At 38.4% G+C, this 15,220-nt stretch overlaps 1 protein-coding gene across 1 annotated transcript; it reads right to left on the bottom strand.

Annotated features, from left to right (window-relative positions):
* Positions 4,674-12,028, bottom strand: LOC107607580. The gene is made up of 3 exons (XM_016309514.1): positions 11,848-12,028; positions 11,229-11,581; positions 4,674-4,766 (listed from the first exon to the last, which is right to left on the bottom strand). The coding sequence occupies exons 1-3, from the start codon at positions 12,026-12,028 to the stop codon at positions 4,674-4,676; spliced, it is 627 nt and encodes a 208-aa protein (XP_016165000.1).

Genomic DNA, 15,220 nt, shown 5'->3' with positions numbered 1-15,220 from the left:
AACTCGCGAGTGCTGGGCGTAGTGACAGACGCAAAAGGAGGGTGAATCCTATTCCAGTATGATCGAGAACCTCAGATGATTAGCCGTGCTGTGACAGAGCATTTGGACCATTTTCACAAGAGGATGGGATGCAGCCATTGACAAGGGTGATGCCTCCAAACGATTAGCCATGCAGTGACAGCGCATCGGACCATTTTCCAGAGAGGATCAAAAGTAGCCATTGACAATGGTGATGTCCTTACATAAAGCCAGCCATGGAAAGGAGTAAGATAGATTGGATAAAGACAACAGGAAAGCAGAGGTTTAGAGTGACGAATGCATCTTTATACGCTTATCTGAAATTCTAACCAATGAATTACATAAGTATTTCTATCCTTATTTTATATTTATTTATTATATAATTTCGAAAACTCCATAACTATTTTATATCCGCCTGACTGAGATTTACAAGATGACCATAGCTTACTTCATACCAACAATCTCCGTGGGATCGACCCTTACTCACGTAAGGTTTATTACTTGGATGACCCAGTGCACTTGCTGGTTAGTTGTATCAAAGTTGTGAATGAAAAACGATTTATTAAGACGTGCGTACAGAGTTTTTAGCGCCGTTGCCTGAGATCACAATTTCGTGCACCAGTTTGCAATGTCTGCAAACCAGGGGGCCTTCTAAATCATAAAGAGGTACTCATCTGGGAAGGTCTTAGTCACAGCAGTGGGGATGGCATCCCTCTTTCAGGCTCAATCCTGGACAGATGATCAGCCACTTGGATCTCTGATCCTTTTCTGTCTCTGATCTCAATGACAAATTTCTGAAGAAGTAGTACCCACCTGATCAATCTTGGTTTAGAATCCTGCTTGGTTAGAAGATACTCAATGAACTTTTCAACCATATATGAGAAAATGAAAATAGAATGCATGGCCTACTAGCCTCTCAAGCATTTGGTCAATGAAGGGTTGGAGAAAGTGATCCTTCCTGGTGGCGTTATTGAGTCTCGTATAGTCAATGCACATGCGCCTTCCTGTGACAGTCCTTGTAGGAATAAGTTCATTCTTCTCATTATGAATTACTGTCATCCTCCCTTTCTTGGGTACCACTTGTACCGGACTTACCCATGGACTATCCGAGATAGGGTAAATAATTCCGGCTTTCCAAAGCTTCATAACTTCCTTCTGGACAACCTCTTTCCTGGTTGGATTCAGTCGCCTTTGTTGTTGCACAACTGGTTTAGCATCATCCTCTAACACGATCTTGTGCATACATTTGGTTGGACTAATCCCTTTTAAGTCACTAATGGTCCATCTAAGAGCTGTTCTATGACTTTTAAGCACCTGGATCAGTGCCTTCTCTTCCTTCTATTTCAGGGCAAAACTTATGATCACTGGATAAGTGTCTTTGTCACCTAGGAATGCATACTTCAAGGAGGGGGGGCAGCGGCTTTAACTCTAGTTTTGGGGCTCTTTCCTCAGTGCTGGGCGTGCAAATCCTCTCCTACTGAGGGATTGGTTCATCGACTTCCGACAGAGTGTCTTCATGGGAGGTATCCAAATTATCTTCAAGCTTTCCAGCTTCAAACACTTCTTCAACTAGTGGTTCAATGATGTCAATCCCCATGCATCTTTCAGAATCATCTGGATGTTGCAAGGCCTCCAACACGTTTAACATAATCTCTTCCTTATTGACTCTCATTTTTACTTCACCCTTCTGTATGCCTACAAGAGCTCGTCCCGTGGCTGACGGAGAAAAAATGTCGGTAAAGATTTTCACAAAAATTATCGCATTGCAAGTATAGTTCTAAACCGACAATTAACCTCAATCAATGTTTAAATTATTTGTCACAATACAAACCCAATAAAAATTAAACCGAAGTATTTAAATCTCGGATCATCTCTCAAGGAATTGCAGGAAAGTATGCCTATAATTGGTTATGAAAAAGTATTTTTTTGGGTTTTGAAATAAGGAACAAGTAATGTAAAATAACAAGGAAATTAAATAACAACTAAGAAAAGTCCTAGGAAGGATTGAGAATTGGAATTCCTATCCTTATTATCATCATCAATTGTGATAGTAATTGCCTTTTGCTTTCACTTAGTTAACTTCTAACACTGAAGGAAAGTCAAGTGAGCAAAATCAACTTAAGTTCACAAGTCCTAATCAAAGACTAGATTTAGTGAAGCTTAAGCTAACTAGTAAGTCTCAATCACTAATCAACAAATGAATTTTGATAACTCAAGAGTCTCTAATTGATCAATCCAAGTTAAGAACGTAAAAATCTAAATTAAAATTCAACCAAGCATTTTATCAAACACTTTGTAGGCACAAAATAAAAGCATGGAAAACTAACAAAGCATAGCAAAATCTAAGACTAACAATTGTAAGAGGAAACAATAACAACAAAGTAAAGAAAGCAATCATAAACATTGAAACATAAATTGCATTAATAGGGATTAAAGGAAACAAAAAGAATTCATAAACTAAATTGGAAACATAAAGGAATCAATGATAGAAGTAGACAAACCAAAGTACTAGAACAAATGAAAGTAGAAGATAAATTGAATTAAAGTAAAGTAGAAATATGAATTTGATAAAGGCTAAACCTAAAAAACCCTAAAACCTAGAGAGAGGAGAGAGCCTTTCTCTATAGAAAACTACATCTAAAACCTAAAGTTGTGAATGAATGTGTGAATGATTGATCCCCCCATCCAGCTACACTATGTAGCCTCTAATCAGTATTTTTGGGCTTGAAACTGGGTCCAAAACAGCCCAGAAATCACCCCCAGCATTTTCTGTAAATTACAGCACGTGACACTCGTCACGCGTACGCATCGCTTGAACAATTTCCTAGTCACGCGTACGCGTTGCTTGCCTTTTGCACTGGATTCTGAAATACTTGATTTCTTGTGTTCCTTCCACTTTTGCATGCTTTCTTTCCATCCTCTAAGCCATTCCTGCCCTATAAAACCTGAAAACACTGAACACATATATTGCGGCATCGAATGGTAATAAGAGAGGATTAAAAATTAGCAAATTTAAGGCCAAAGAAGCATGTTTTCAATCATAGCACAATATTAGATATGAAAATATAAAACATGCGAATTATATGCATAAGTGTGAGAATAATGGATAAAATCCGCTCAATTCAATACAAAATAAACCGTAAAATAGCGGTTTATCATTATCCCCACACTTAAACATTAGCATGTCCTCATGCTAAGCTCAAGAGAACCAAAAGAGTGAAGAGGAATGGTAGAAATTATGAAATGCAACCTATTTATATGAATGCAACTAAATGCAAAATGTTTCTACCTACTTGGTTAAAAGTAAATCAAATTCTCCAAGAACAAATATGAACTGGATTCCATTAATTCAAATCATAAAATGAAGTACAAATAGACTTGCAAAAGAAGATAGCTCATGAAAGCCGGGAACAAAGAATTGAGCATCGAACCCTCACCGGAAGTGTATACACTCTACTCACTCAAGTGTTTAAGGTTCGATTCTCTCAATTCTCTACTAACCTTACTTTCTAAGACTTGCTCTTCTTCTATCAATCAACAAAAGTTTAATACACAAATACACATATCAAGAGGTCATTTAAGGGTTGTAATGGGGTTAGGGTCAAGGTAGGAATGTATTTGGTCAAGTGGACTAAAATCTGAATCCTTGATCAACCTAAACTCTCCACCTAACCTAAGAAAATTCATGTAAAACATACAAAATCTAACTATCCATTAACCATGTTTCCCACATATTCATGCATCTGAACTTGAGTACAACTCATATGCATTGCTATCACCATTTACTTTGGGGCATTTTGTCCCCTTTTTATTATTTGCTCTTTTTTGTTCTTTTTCTTTCTTTTTATTTTTCTTTTCTTTTGTTTTTCTCAATGCATATGATTAAGGTATTGAATGCATGAACATATCCTCAACATTCTTTTCACATTTTCACAAAAGAGTCTAACATACTCAATTCCCAAACCAAATATTTTCAAATCCAAATTCCCCACACTTAAATCATGAGCACTCTCACTAGTTTAAACTAACCAAGGATTCAAATGAAGGACATTATTGTTTTTCGCTTAGAGTTAGTAATGAGCTAAAGTAAAGAATAAATGGGGTTAAAAAGGCTCAACATTAGTTTGCAAAGGATAATAAAAAAGGTAAGGCCATATGGGTATGTAAGCTTAGTAAAATAAAAGCCTCAATCATATAAGTGCATGCATACATCAAACAATGGAAATATAGAATTAAGCAAGGCAAAGATCACAATTTTAGATAGAACAACACACACCAAAATAAAATATTGGTTGATAAAATGCAACCAATCAAATAGGCTCAAAATCTCACTGGTTTTGTGTGTTCGAGCTCTAAAACCATGTTCCAAAATAAATTTCTTCAAGCAAGTTCAACAAAAAGTTTAATTCAAATTAGTGAAATGCTCTAAAAAATTTCTTGAAAAAGAAAATATTACTTCAACCAAGTAGGGCATAAATGCAAGCAACTAACTACACATGCAATCTATTATGCAATACAAAAACTAACTAGCAAGGGAAATTAAACATTGGTGTTGGAAAGAAAGTAACTAACCCACGGAAGTTGGTATCGACCTCCCCACACTTAAAGATTGCACCATCCTCGGTGCATGCAAAGAAGTGCAAGTGGGCGGGCTGCTACAACTGATGCGCTTTCTTCAAAAGATTGTGCAAAGCAACTTGTTGTTCGTCCCATTTAGAAGTTTTCCGTTTCCCTTCTAGATGGCCATCCTGAAAGAAGAGAAAAAGGAATAAGAAGAACCCACAAACAAAGATATGAAAAGGAATAAAATATATGTGGGTTATTGCCAAATAATAATGAGGGTCTCAACTACATGGTAGCTACAACATGCAAGTGAGAAAATAATATAAGCAGATGGCATATCAATAGTGCAAGAATTGCAACAATGAGGGAGAGAGAGTGGGTCATGAAAAACAACATAAGTTCATATCAATGCATAAGAAATACAAGTGTCAAAAAAGATTAGCATTGACCTATAAATAATAGCACCCAACAATGTAAAACAAGTCACTAAGCATCAGAATAATGGAAGAAATAGTCAACAGTGGGGTAGAAAATACAACACCAATGGAAAAATGGTGAATTTAAAAAAGAAAATAAAAACATGCACAAAGTTAAAATGCAATGAATGAAAGTATGTAAATGCAATTTGTAAAGGAGAATGAAGGATAAGAAAAATGATAAGTGAACTTTTGAAAAGTGAGAGAAGAAGAATGTAAGCAGGGAAGAAGAAAGAAGAAGAAAGGAGAAAGAAAGAAGAAGAAAGGCATAAGCAAGGCGCGAACGTGACGCGTGCGCATACACGTGTCCGCGTGAAAACAGAAACAGGCATGCGACGCGTGAGCGTCATCAACGCGTGCCCAAAATGAAAGATGACGCGTAAACGTCTGTCACGCATACACGTGACTACTCATCGTGCTAGACGCACGGTTGCAGCATGATTCCAGCCCAACTCTCTGTTCGTAGTACTAGGTAATCAAAATTTTGAGTCGACGCGTACGCGTCGTCCACGCCTACGCATGGATGGTGAAAAACGCAAATGATGCGTACGCATCAGTGACGCACACGCGTGGGTTTGGTTTTGTGCCTGGCACCTACCAGCGTGGTTCTGGCACAACTCTCTGTCCAGACCGTGCTGTCGCGCCGTCCAGCCCGGTTTGGGCATTAGCCAAGTTTGGGCATCGACGCGTACGCGTCGGTCACGTGCACGCGTGAAAACCTTTTTTTAGCCACTCCAGAAATTAATAAACAATTAAACCATAAATTAAATGAAATAAACATAACTAAAAATGAAAATACAACTTATTACTAATCTTAACAAAAAGAAAATTAGAAAGAATTTACCATGGTGGGGTATCTCCCACCTAGCACTTTTAGTTAAAGTCCTTAAGTTGGCCATTTAGTGAGCTCACTGTCATGGTGGCTTGTGCTTGAACTCATCTTGAAACTTCCACCAACGCTGGACTTCCAATAAGCTTCGACAATTCCAAGTGAATTCACCAAGCCTTGATGAAGTTCTTCACAAGCTTTGAGCTGCCAAAGTTGATCCTCTTGTATGCCGGGATCCCAAATCTTGTTTTTACACCCGTCTTTGAGTGGATCATCATTGTTCCAACCGGGTGGCAAGCATCCGAATTCTCAATAAAGTACCAAACTCTTCTCTTAGATCCAACCAAATGATCACTAGTCTTACCCTTGCATCTAGCTCTTGATATCTCAACCTTGACGAGCCCTGATTTGCAACTCCAACCACTAAACATTCTTCTCTTACGCTTCATTCCACAAAGCCTCCTAAGTTGGCCATCTGTCTCAAGAATACCATACTCAAGTGAGACAGTAAAGTGAATAGAGATAAGTTTTACCCACTCAAATTAAGGATTAGATGTCAACCTAGGTAGAGAAGTCTCCAACGATCTTGACAAAGCATACTCAACTCCCGTCCAACCTTGCCGAAGGACTTCTACCTTTTGAAAGGATTCTTCACTTTCAAGCTCTTTCTCACCAAGTTCACCCAACTCTTCTCCGTCACTCAAATAATAAATATGAGATTGAGAGAAATCTACCCCAATGTTGCTTTCAATTTCATCGGGAGAAGGTTCTTCTAACTCAAGGATTTCACTTGTGGATGTAGATTTATAACTAGGATGGCTTGATTCATGATCATTATCACCAAGGGAACTTGCCTCTTGATCTATCCCATCCAATTCTTCATAGGGAATATGCCTTAGAGGTTGTGCACTACCCTCGTCAACATCAATTTCAAGCTTCTTGGAGGAATACTCTACAACTCTAGATTCCCATGGAGGTTCAGCATCTCCTAAGTCTTCAACTACTTCTTCCTCTTCATCAATTATGGCTTCCTCCAATTGTTCCAATACAAAGCCACATTCCTCACTTTCCACTGGCATTCCTAGTCTCTCCTTTATGCTACGTTCTTCATTAGATTCTCCACATGTAGCCATGGGAGTGCCTTGAGTGTTGACGTGCAGTGAAGCTAAATTATCTACTACCTCAGTCAAGGTAGCTATGAACTCTAATGTCGTCCACTACATCTCTCTTTGCTCTTGAAGAAGAACACCAAAAGTGTCATTCATTGGAGAGTGGAGTGGATATGAGGGTTTATTGCTTGGGAGGAAAGATTCATGATAAGAGAGTGGTTCATCATAATAAGAGTGTGGCGGTTCAACACTCTCCATCTTTTCCACTTGTTGCACAACATATTCATCCATGGAAATGCTTTGTTTGTTGCATGAGTCCCATGGGTCAAACTTTTGACGGATGGTTGCTTGAAGTTAATCCATTGCTTCCTTGAGATGATCCATTGGCTCTTGTTCCACTTGGCTATCATAAGTAGGATCGTAGTGCTCTTGAATTGATGGATATTGACATTCTCCTATGGAAGGTTGTGGTGGAAAAGAAAATTCATCTTGTGGTTAAAAATTTTCATACATTGGAGGTGGTGTATATTGAGGTGGTGGTTCTTGGGAGTAATTGGGTTGAAACTGGGGTGGCTCTATGTATGGATCATATGGCTCATAAGATTCTTGGTATAGTGGATATGGGTTAGGAACATATGAAGATGTTTGGTAAAACGGGGTTTGTGAGTATGGTGGTTGAGGGCTATATTGAGGAGGGGGTTCATAGGTATATGGTAGGGGTTGTTGTTTGTCACGAAGAGGTCCACCATAACCATTGTCTTGGTACGCATCAAATAGTGGTTCTTGTTCATAGTGCATCGGAGGATGTTGTTGCCAAGAGGGTTGATCAAATCCTTGTGGCTCCTCCCATCTTTGGTTGTCCCATCCTTGATGCAAGCTTTCATTGTAATTTCCACTTCCTATAACATAATTGTAACCACACTCATAGCCAAAGGGGTGATAATTCATAGTAACAAAAGAAAATAAAAACAAAAACTAATAAGAAATAATGAAAATAAACTCCTAAACTCGAAGCAACTAACAAAGAAATAAAAAGGCAAAAATATTAACAATATTCACAATAACCAATAATAAGGCACACATTTGCAATTCCCCGGCAATGGTGCCAAAATTTTGACGGAGGAAAAATATCGGTAAAGATTTTTACAAAAATAATCGCGTTGCAAGTATAGTTCTAAACCGACAACTAAACCTCAGTCAATGTTTAAATTTTTTGTCACAATACGAACCCAATAAAAATAAACTGAAGTATTTAAACCTCGGGTCGTCTCTCAAGGAATTGCAGGGAAGTATGCTTATAATTGGTTATGGAAAAGTATTTTTTTTGGGTTTTGAAATAAGGAACAAGTAATGTAAAATAACAAGGAAATAAAATAACAACTAAGAAAAGTCCTAGCAATGAGAATTAGAATTCCTATACTCATTATCATCATCAATTGTGATGGTAATTCACTTTTGCTTTCACTTAGTTAACCTCTAACACTGAAGGAAAGTCAAGTGAGCAAAATCAACTTAAATTCACAAGTCCTAATCAAAGATTAGATTTAGTTAAACCTAAGCCAACTAGCAAGTCTCAATCACCAATCAACAAATAAATTTTGATAACTCAAGACTCTCTAATTGATCAATCCAAGTTAAGAACGTAAAAATCTAAATTAAAATCGAATCAAGCATTTTATCAAATATTTTGTAGGCACAAAATAAAAGCATGGAAACCTAACAAAGCATAGCAAAATCTAAGACTAAAAATTGCAAGAGGAAACAATAACAACAAAGTAAAGAAAGCAATCATAAACATGGAAACATAAATTGCATTAATAGGATTAAAGGAAACAAGAAGAATTCATAAACTAAATTGGCAACATAAGGGAATCAATGATAGAAGTAGACAAACTAAAGTACTAGAACAAATGAAAGTAGAAGAGAAATTTAATTAAAGTAAAGTAGAAATATGAATTTGAGAAAGGCTAAACCTAAAAAATCCTAAAACCTAGAGAGAGGAGAGAGCCTCTCTCTCTAGAAAACTACATCTAAAAGCTAAAGTTGTGAATGAATGTGTGAATGATTGATTCCCCACCTATCCAGCTCCACTCTGTAGCCTCTAATCAGTATTTTTGGTCCTGAAATTGGATCCAAAGCAGCCCAGAAATCGCCTCCAGCATTTTCTGTAAATTGCAGCACGTGACGCTCGTCATGCGTACGCGTCGCTTGAACAATTTCCTGGTTCGTACGCGTCATCCACGCATACGCATCGCTTGCCTCTTGCACTGGTCACGCATACGCATCGCCCATGCGTGCGCGTCGCTACCAGATTCAAAAATACTTGATTTCTTGTGTTCCTTTCACTTTTGCATGCTTTCTGCTTTCACCCTCTAAGCCATTCCTGCCCTATAAAACCTGAAAACACTGAACACACATATTACGGCATCGAATGGTAATAAGAGAGGATTACAAATTAGCAAATTTAAGGCCAAAGAAGCACGTTTTCAATCATAGCACAATATTAGGAAGGAAAATGTAAAACATGTGAATTATATGCATAAGTGTGAGAATAATGGATAAAATCCGCTCATGAGCGGTTAATTTATACACTTTTTGGCATTGTTTTTAGTATGTTTTTAGTACATTTTAGTTAGTTTTTCTTAGTTTTTAAATAAAAATCACTTTTCTGGGCTTTACTATGAGTTTGTGTGTTTTTCTGCGATTTTAGGTATTTTCTGGCTGAAATTGAGGGACCTGAGCAAAAATCTGATTCAGAGGCTGAAAAAGGACTGCAGATGCTGTTGGATTCTGACCTCCCTGCACTCGAAGTGGATTTTTTGGAGCTACAGAGGCCCAATTGGCGCGCTCTCAATTGCATTAGAAAGTAGACATCCTGGGCTTTCCAGCAATATATAATAGTTCATACTTTGCTCGAGATTTGATGGCCCAAACAGGCGTTCCAAGTCAGCTCAAGAATTCTGGCGTTTAACTCCAGAACTGGCACAAAAGCTGGAGTTAAACGCCCAAACTGGCATAAAAGCTGGCGTTTAACTCCAAGAAATATCTCTACACATGAAAGCTTCAATGCTCAACCCAAGCACACACCAAGTGGGCCCCAGAAGTAGAATTTTACAATAAACACCCTAGCTTACTCATTTTCTGTAACCCTAGGTCACTAGTTTACTATAAATACTACTTTCAGTGATTCATATTGTACCTCATGACACATTACACATTTCTTATTGTATTCTCTATGGCATGAGTCTCTAAACCCCATTGTTGGGGGTGAGGAGCTCTGCTGTTCTTCATGAATTAATGCAATTACTAATGTTTTCCATTCTATCACGCTTGCTTCTATTCTAAGATATTCATTTGCACTTCAACTTGATGAATGTGATGATCTGTGACACTCATCATCATTCTTACCTATGAACGCGTTCCTGACAACCACCTCCGTTCTACCCTAGATTGAATGCATATTTCTTAGCCTCATGATTCAGATCAGAGTCTTCGTGGTATAAGCTAGAATTATTGGCGGCCATTCCTGAGATCCGGAACGTCTAAACCTTGTCTGTGGTATTCTGAGTAGGATCTGAGAAGGGATGACTGTGACGAGCTTTAAACTCGCGATTGTTGGGCGTGTGACAGACGCAAAAGGATCAATGGATCCTATTCCGACATGATCGAGAACCGACAGTTGATTAGTCGTGCGGTGACAGCGCATTTGGAACATTTTCACTGAGAGGACGGGAAGTAGCCATTGACAACGGTGATGCCCAACATAAAGCTTGCCATGGAAGGAGCCTTGCGTGCATGAAGAAGAAGATAGTAGGAAAGCAGAGATTCAGAGGACAAAGCATCTCCAATGCCTCAACCTGTTCTTCATTACTGCATAATAAGTATTTATTTCATGTTCTTTTACTTTTTACAATCAAATCTGAGAATTATTGCTATCTTGACTAATAGTTACAAGATAACCATAGCTTGCTTCAAGCCGACAATCTCCGTGGGATCGACCCTTACTCACGTAAGGTATTACTTGGACGACCCAATGCACTTTCTGGTTAGTTGTGTGGAGTTGCAAAAGTGTGATTGTAATTTCGTGCACCATCCGCTCAATTCAATACAAAATAAATCATAAAATAGCGGTTTATCAGTGGCTAAGAACGGTCTTCCAAGAATGATGGAAGCGTTCTTGTCCTCTTCCATATCCAATATTATAAATTCAGTAGGGAATATAAAAGACCCTACTTTCACAAGTAAGTCTTCCACCACTTCGAACGAGAACTTGATAGAACGGTAAGCTAACTGGAGACAGATGCGTGTACGCTTTAATTCCTCAATTTGGAGCTTTCTCATCAATGATAGCGACATGAGGTTGATATTTGCTCCTAGATCACATAAGGGCTTCCGAATAAGAGTGTTTTCAATGGTACAGGGAATTATAAAGCTCCCGGGGTCTTGTAGTTTCTCGGGAAGATTCCTCTGAATGGCTGCACTACACTCCTTAGTAAGCACCACTGTCTCTACTTCCTTCCAATCCCTCTTGTTATTCAGTATTTTCTTCATGATCTTAGCATATAGAGGCATTTGTTCAAGGGCCTCTGCAAAAAGAATATTTATCTCAAGCTTCAGGAAGACTTCCAAAAACTTGGAGAATTGTTTGTCCTTCTCTACTTTTTGAAGCTTCTGTGGCTATGGTAGCTTGGCCTTGTATTCTGGAGCCTTGGGTAGTGCAGGATGAGCATCCAGAGTGATTGGAAAGAGGTCGTCAGAGTTCCTGGGGAGGGGGGAACATTCTTTAAATTTTCATTGACACCTAGTGCTCCCCTCCCTGGGCGTTCAGCGCCCACTTTGCTCCTTCCTGGACGTGCAACGTCCATTTCACTCCTCTTTGGGTGTTCAGTGCCCTTTATGGCTTTCTTTATTTCTATAACATTACTCTCTGGTGGCTCTCCCCCATCCTGCTCCTCCTTATTCTGATTCTGAGTGCCCAATGTTTTGCCGCTCCTTAGTTGAATTGCTTGGCATTCTTTTATTTGCTCAGACATTTGTTGTTTTGTCTAGTTCAATTGGATCTCTAGGTTCTTAGGGGAGGCTTGGGTATCCCGCATAAAGCTTTGTTGATTGTTTGCAATTTCTGTAACAATGAATGACAAATTAAGAGTATTCTGGGTTGTTCTTTTGACCCATTGTTAGCGCTCTATGAGTTGGTAACATCCTTGGGACTTCTAGGGGAACTTTCCATATAATTGATCTATTCAGGTACACACTGAGCATTATTGTAGGTTCCACCTTGAGGGTAGCCGTCATTTATATTGCAAGGGATGGCGCCCTGAATTTTTGTGTTTGCTCTCTGCATGCTATTCAGTTGTTGAGCATGGAGACTCATTTGTTGAATTATAAGTTTGTTCTGAGCACAAAGTTCCTCTACAATCTCCACTTCTTGAGCTCCTTTCCTACTTGGAGTCCTCTCAGATGAGTATAAGTACTGGTTATTAGCAACCATCTCAATGAGCCCAGTTGCCTCTTTGGACGTCTTCTTCATGTGCAGAAAACCACCTGCAGAATGATCAAATGACTTCTTGGTCATCTCAGAGAGTCCTTCATAGAAGATGTCTATCTTAACCCGATCTGAGAACATATAAGAAGGGCATTTCCTGAGCATCAACTTATACCTTTCCCAAGCATCATAGAGGGACTTGTTCTCTTCCTGCCTAAAGGTCTATACGTCTGTCCTCAGCTTTGTCAACCTCTACGGGGGAAAGAACTTGTTTAGGAACTTGTTGACAACCGTGTCCCAGGTGTTCAAGCTCTCCTTGGGTTGACCCTCAAGTAATTCCTTTGCTTGATCCCTCACAGCAAATGGAAAGAGCATCAGCCTGTAGACTACAAGGTCCATTCCATTGGTCTTCACAATATCACAGATCGGCAGAAAGTTAGATATGAACATATTAGGATCTTCGTGTAGGAGTCCCTGAAACTGACAATTTTGTTGTACTAGTATGATCAGCTGTGGGTTGAGCTCAAAATCATCTGCTCTAATAGGGGGTACACTAATGCTCCTTCCATGGAAATGAAGAGCAGGGGCTGTGTAAGAACCCAGGGTTCTTCTAAGTTGTGTATTCCCATTTAGATCCATAATGAACTACCCCTATTTCTACACACACAAATGGAGAAGCAAAGAAAAAGTGAGAGTCTCTATGTCAGAGTATAGAAAATTTCAAGTGAGGTATCCTATGTAAAAAAAAAAGAAATAAAATAAAATAAAGCAAACAACTGAACTGAAAATTTCGAAAATACTAAAAAAATTGACAAAAAATTTTGAACACTAAAAAGGGAAAAACACTACTATTTTCAAAAAAAAAATAAAAAAGAAAAATACTAAAGAGACAACAAACTTAAAATAAAAAATTAAGAGAAAATAAATAGAGCAAAATTCGAAAATTAAGGTAAAATTAATAAAATTTAAAAATCAAAAATTAAAAGAAAAAGTAAATAAACAAAACTAATAGAAATCTAAGCAACACGACAACTGGTAGTTGTCAATCACAAACAATCCCCGTCAACGGCGCCAAAAACTTGGTGCATGAATTAGAATTTTGCACAACTTAACTGGCAAGTGCACCGGGTCATCCAAGTAATACCTCAAGTGAGTGAAGGTCGATCCTACGAGGATTGTCGGACTGAGCAAGTAATAGTTGTTTGGCTGGACTTAGTTAGGCAAATCAGAAATGGGGTTGTTGATGGTAAAAATGCATAAATAGTAGACAAGAGAATAAAGAAAGCAATAAACAGTTTTGTGTAAAAACAATAAGAAAAAACAGTTAAGGTCTCGAGATGTTTACTTTTCCGGATTAAAATGTCTTACCAACTACTTTAACAATGAATATTCATTCTATGGAAAACTATAAATAACTAAACCCTAATCCCTTAGTGATTTAGTTTTCTCTAACCTTCGTTAACCGCCACTCCCGTGGTCACTTAATTCCGATTAGAGAGTTAAGTTAAAAAACTAGTTTATGGCCACAAAGAAACCCTACTTACCCAAGACTATTAGGATTATATGCCACATATCTTAATTAGCTCATGTAATTAGCAGTTTAGGAGGAATTTGTTTTTAAGCTGTAGTTCAAGCGAGATAACTCACCCGAGAATCACAAGAACACAAGTAGAATAAGGGTCATATTCCCGTTCCACCCAAATTCATAAGATTAAGAACGAAAACAATTCTTAGAATTGAATCAAAATATTAATTAAAATAGAAGGATAATAGTTCTAATCCATAGAAATAAACAGAACTCCTAACCTTAACCGAGATATTTAGTTGCTCATACTTACAGAAAAAACAGGGTTATGAAAAGTGCGAAAGGAAGAAGATCCTAACCTAAGTGATCTTTTCCTTTAAATACTAGCCTAATAATAAAGGATGCTTATAGTTGGGTTACCTCCTAACAAGTGCTTCTTTACTATCATTAGCTTGACATTTAGATATGCTATGTTAGCAGATGGGTGGATCTATGGCGATCAATCTCATCTCCAAGATCATGTTTTACCCTTTGGCCATTGACTATGAATTTGTTGTCTAATTTCCTATTTTGAAGTTCCACATGACCATAGGGTGATACTCCAGTAATCACAAAGGGTCCTGACCATCTTAACTTGAGCTTCCCAGGAAAGAGTTTGAGCCAAGAATTGAATAGTAATACCTTTTGGCTAGGCTCAAATACTCTTGAAGCTATCTTCTTGTCATGCCACTTTTTAGCTTTCTCCTTGTAGAGCTTGGCATTCTCATAAGCAGAGTGTCTGAACTCATCAAGCTCATTCAGCTGGAGCAACCTTTTCTCTCCTACAACTTTGGCATCAAAGTTCAGGAACTTTGTTGCCTAATACACTCTATGCTCCAACTCCATTGGCAAATGACAAGCTTTACCATAGACTAACTAGGATGGAAACATTCCAATAGGGGTTTTGAAAGCTGTTCTGTACGCCCAGAGAGCATCATCAAGTCCCCTTGTCCAGTCCTTCCTTGAGGTACTCACTGTCTTCTCTAAGATCCTCTTGAGTTCTGTTTGAGACCTTAGTCTGTCCACTTGTCTGTGGGTGATAGGGAGTTGCCACCTTATGATGGACTCTATACCTTTGCAGCAGTGAGTCCAGCTATTTATTACAAAAGTGGCTGCCTCCATCACTGATAAGTGTCTTTGGGACACCAAACCTGCTGAATATATATTTCTGCAAGA

The sequence above is a fragment of the Arachis ipaensis genome, chromosome B07 (genome assembly GCF_000816755.2).
Source record: "Arachis ipaensis cultivar K30076 chromosome B07, Araip1.1, whole genome shotgun sequence".
NCBI classification, from domain to species: domain Eukaryota; kingdom Viridiplantae; phylum Streptophyta; class Magnoliopsida; order Fabales; family Fabaceae; genus Arachis; species Arachis ipaensis.
Note: the sequence above shows the minus strand (reverse complement) of the source record. Positions and strands in the feature narration are given on the sequence as shown.

Excerpts from the sequence above, each read along its gene's own strand:
- LOC107607580 (XM_016309514.1), bottom strand. The coding sequence starts at position 12,028 with ATGTCTGAGCAAATAAAAGAATGCCAAGCAATTCAACTAAGGAGCGGC. Across the intron at positions 11,582-11,847 it reads GAGTGAAATGGACGTTGCAC|AGGCCCTTGAACAAATGCCT; the intron begins GTCCAGGAAGGA and ends TTCTTTTTGCAG. Across the intron at positions 4,767-11,228 it reads TGGAAGACTTACTTGTGAAA|GATGGCCATCTAGAAGGGAA; the intron begins GTAGGGTCTTTT and ends CTCTTCTTTCAG.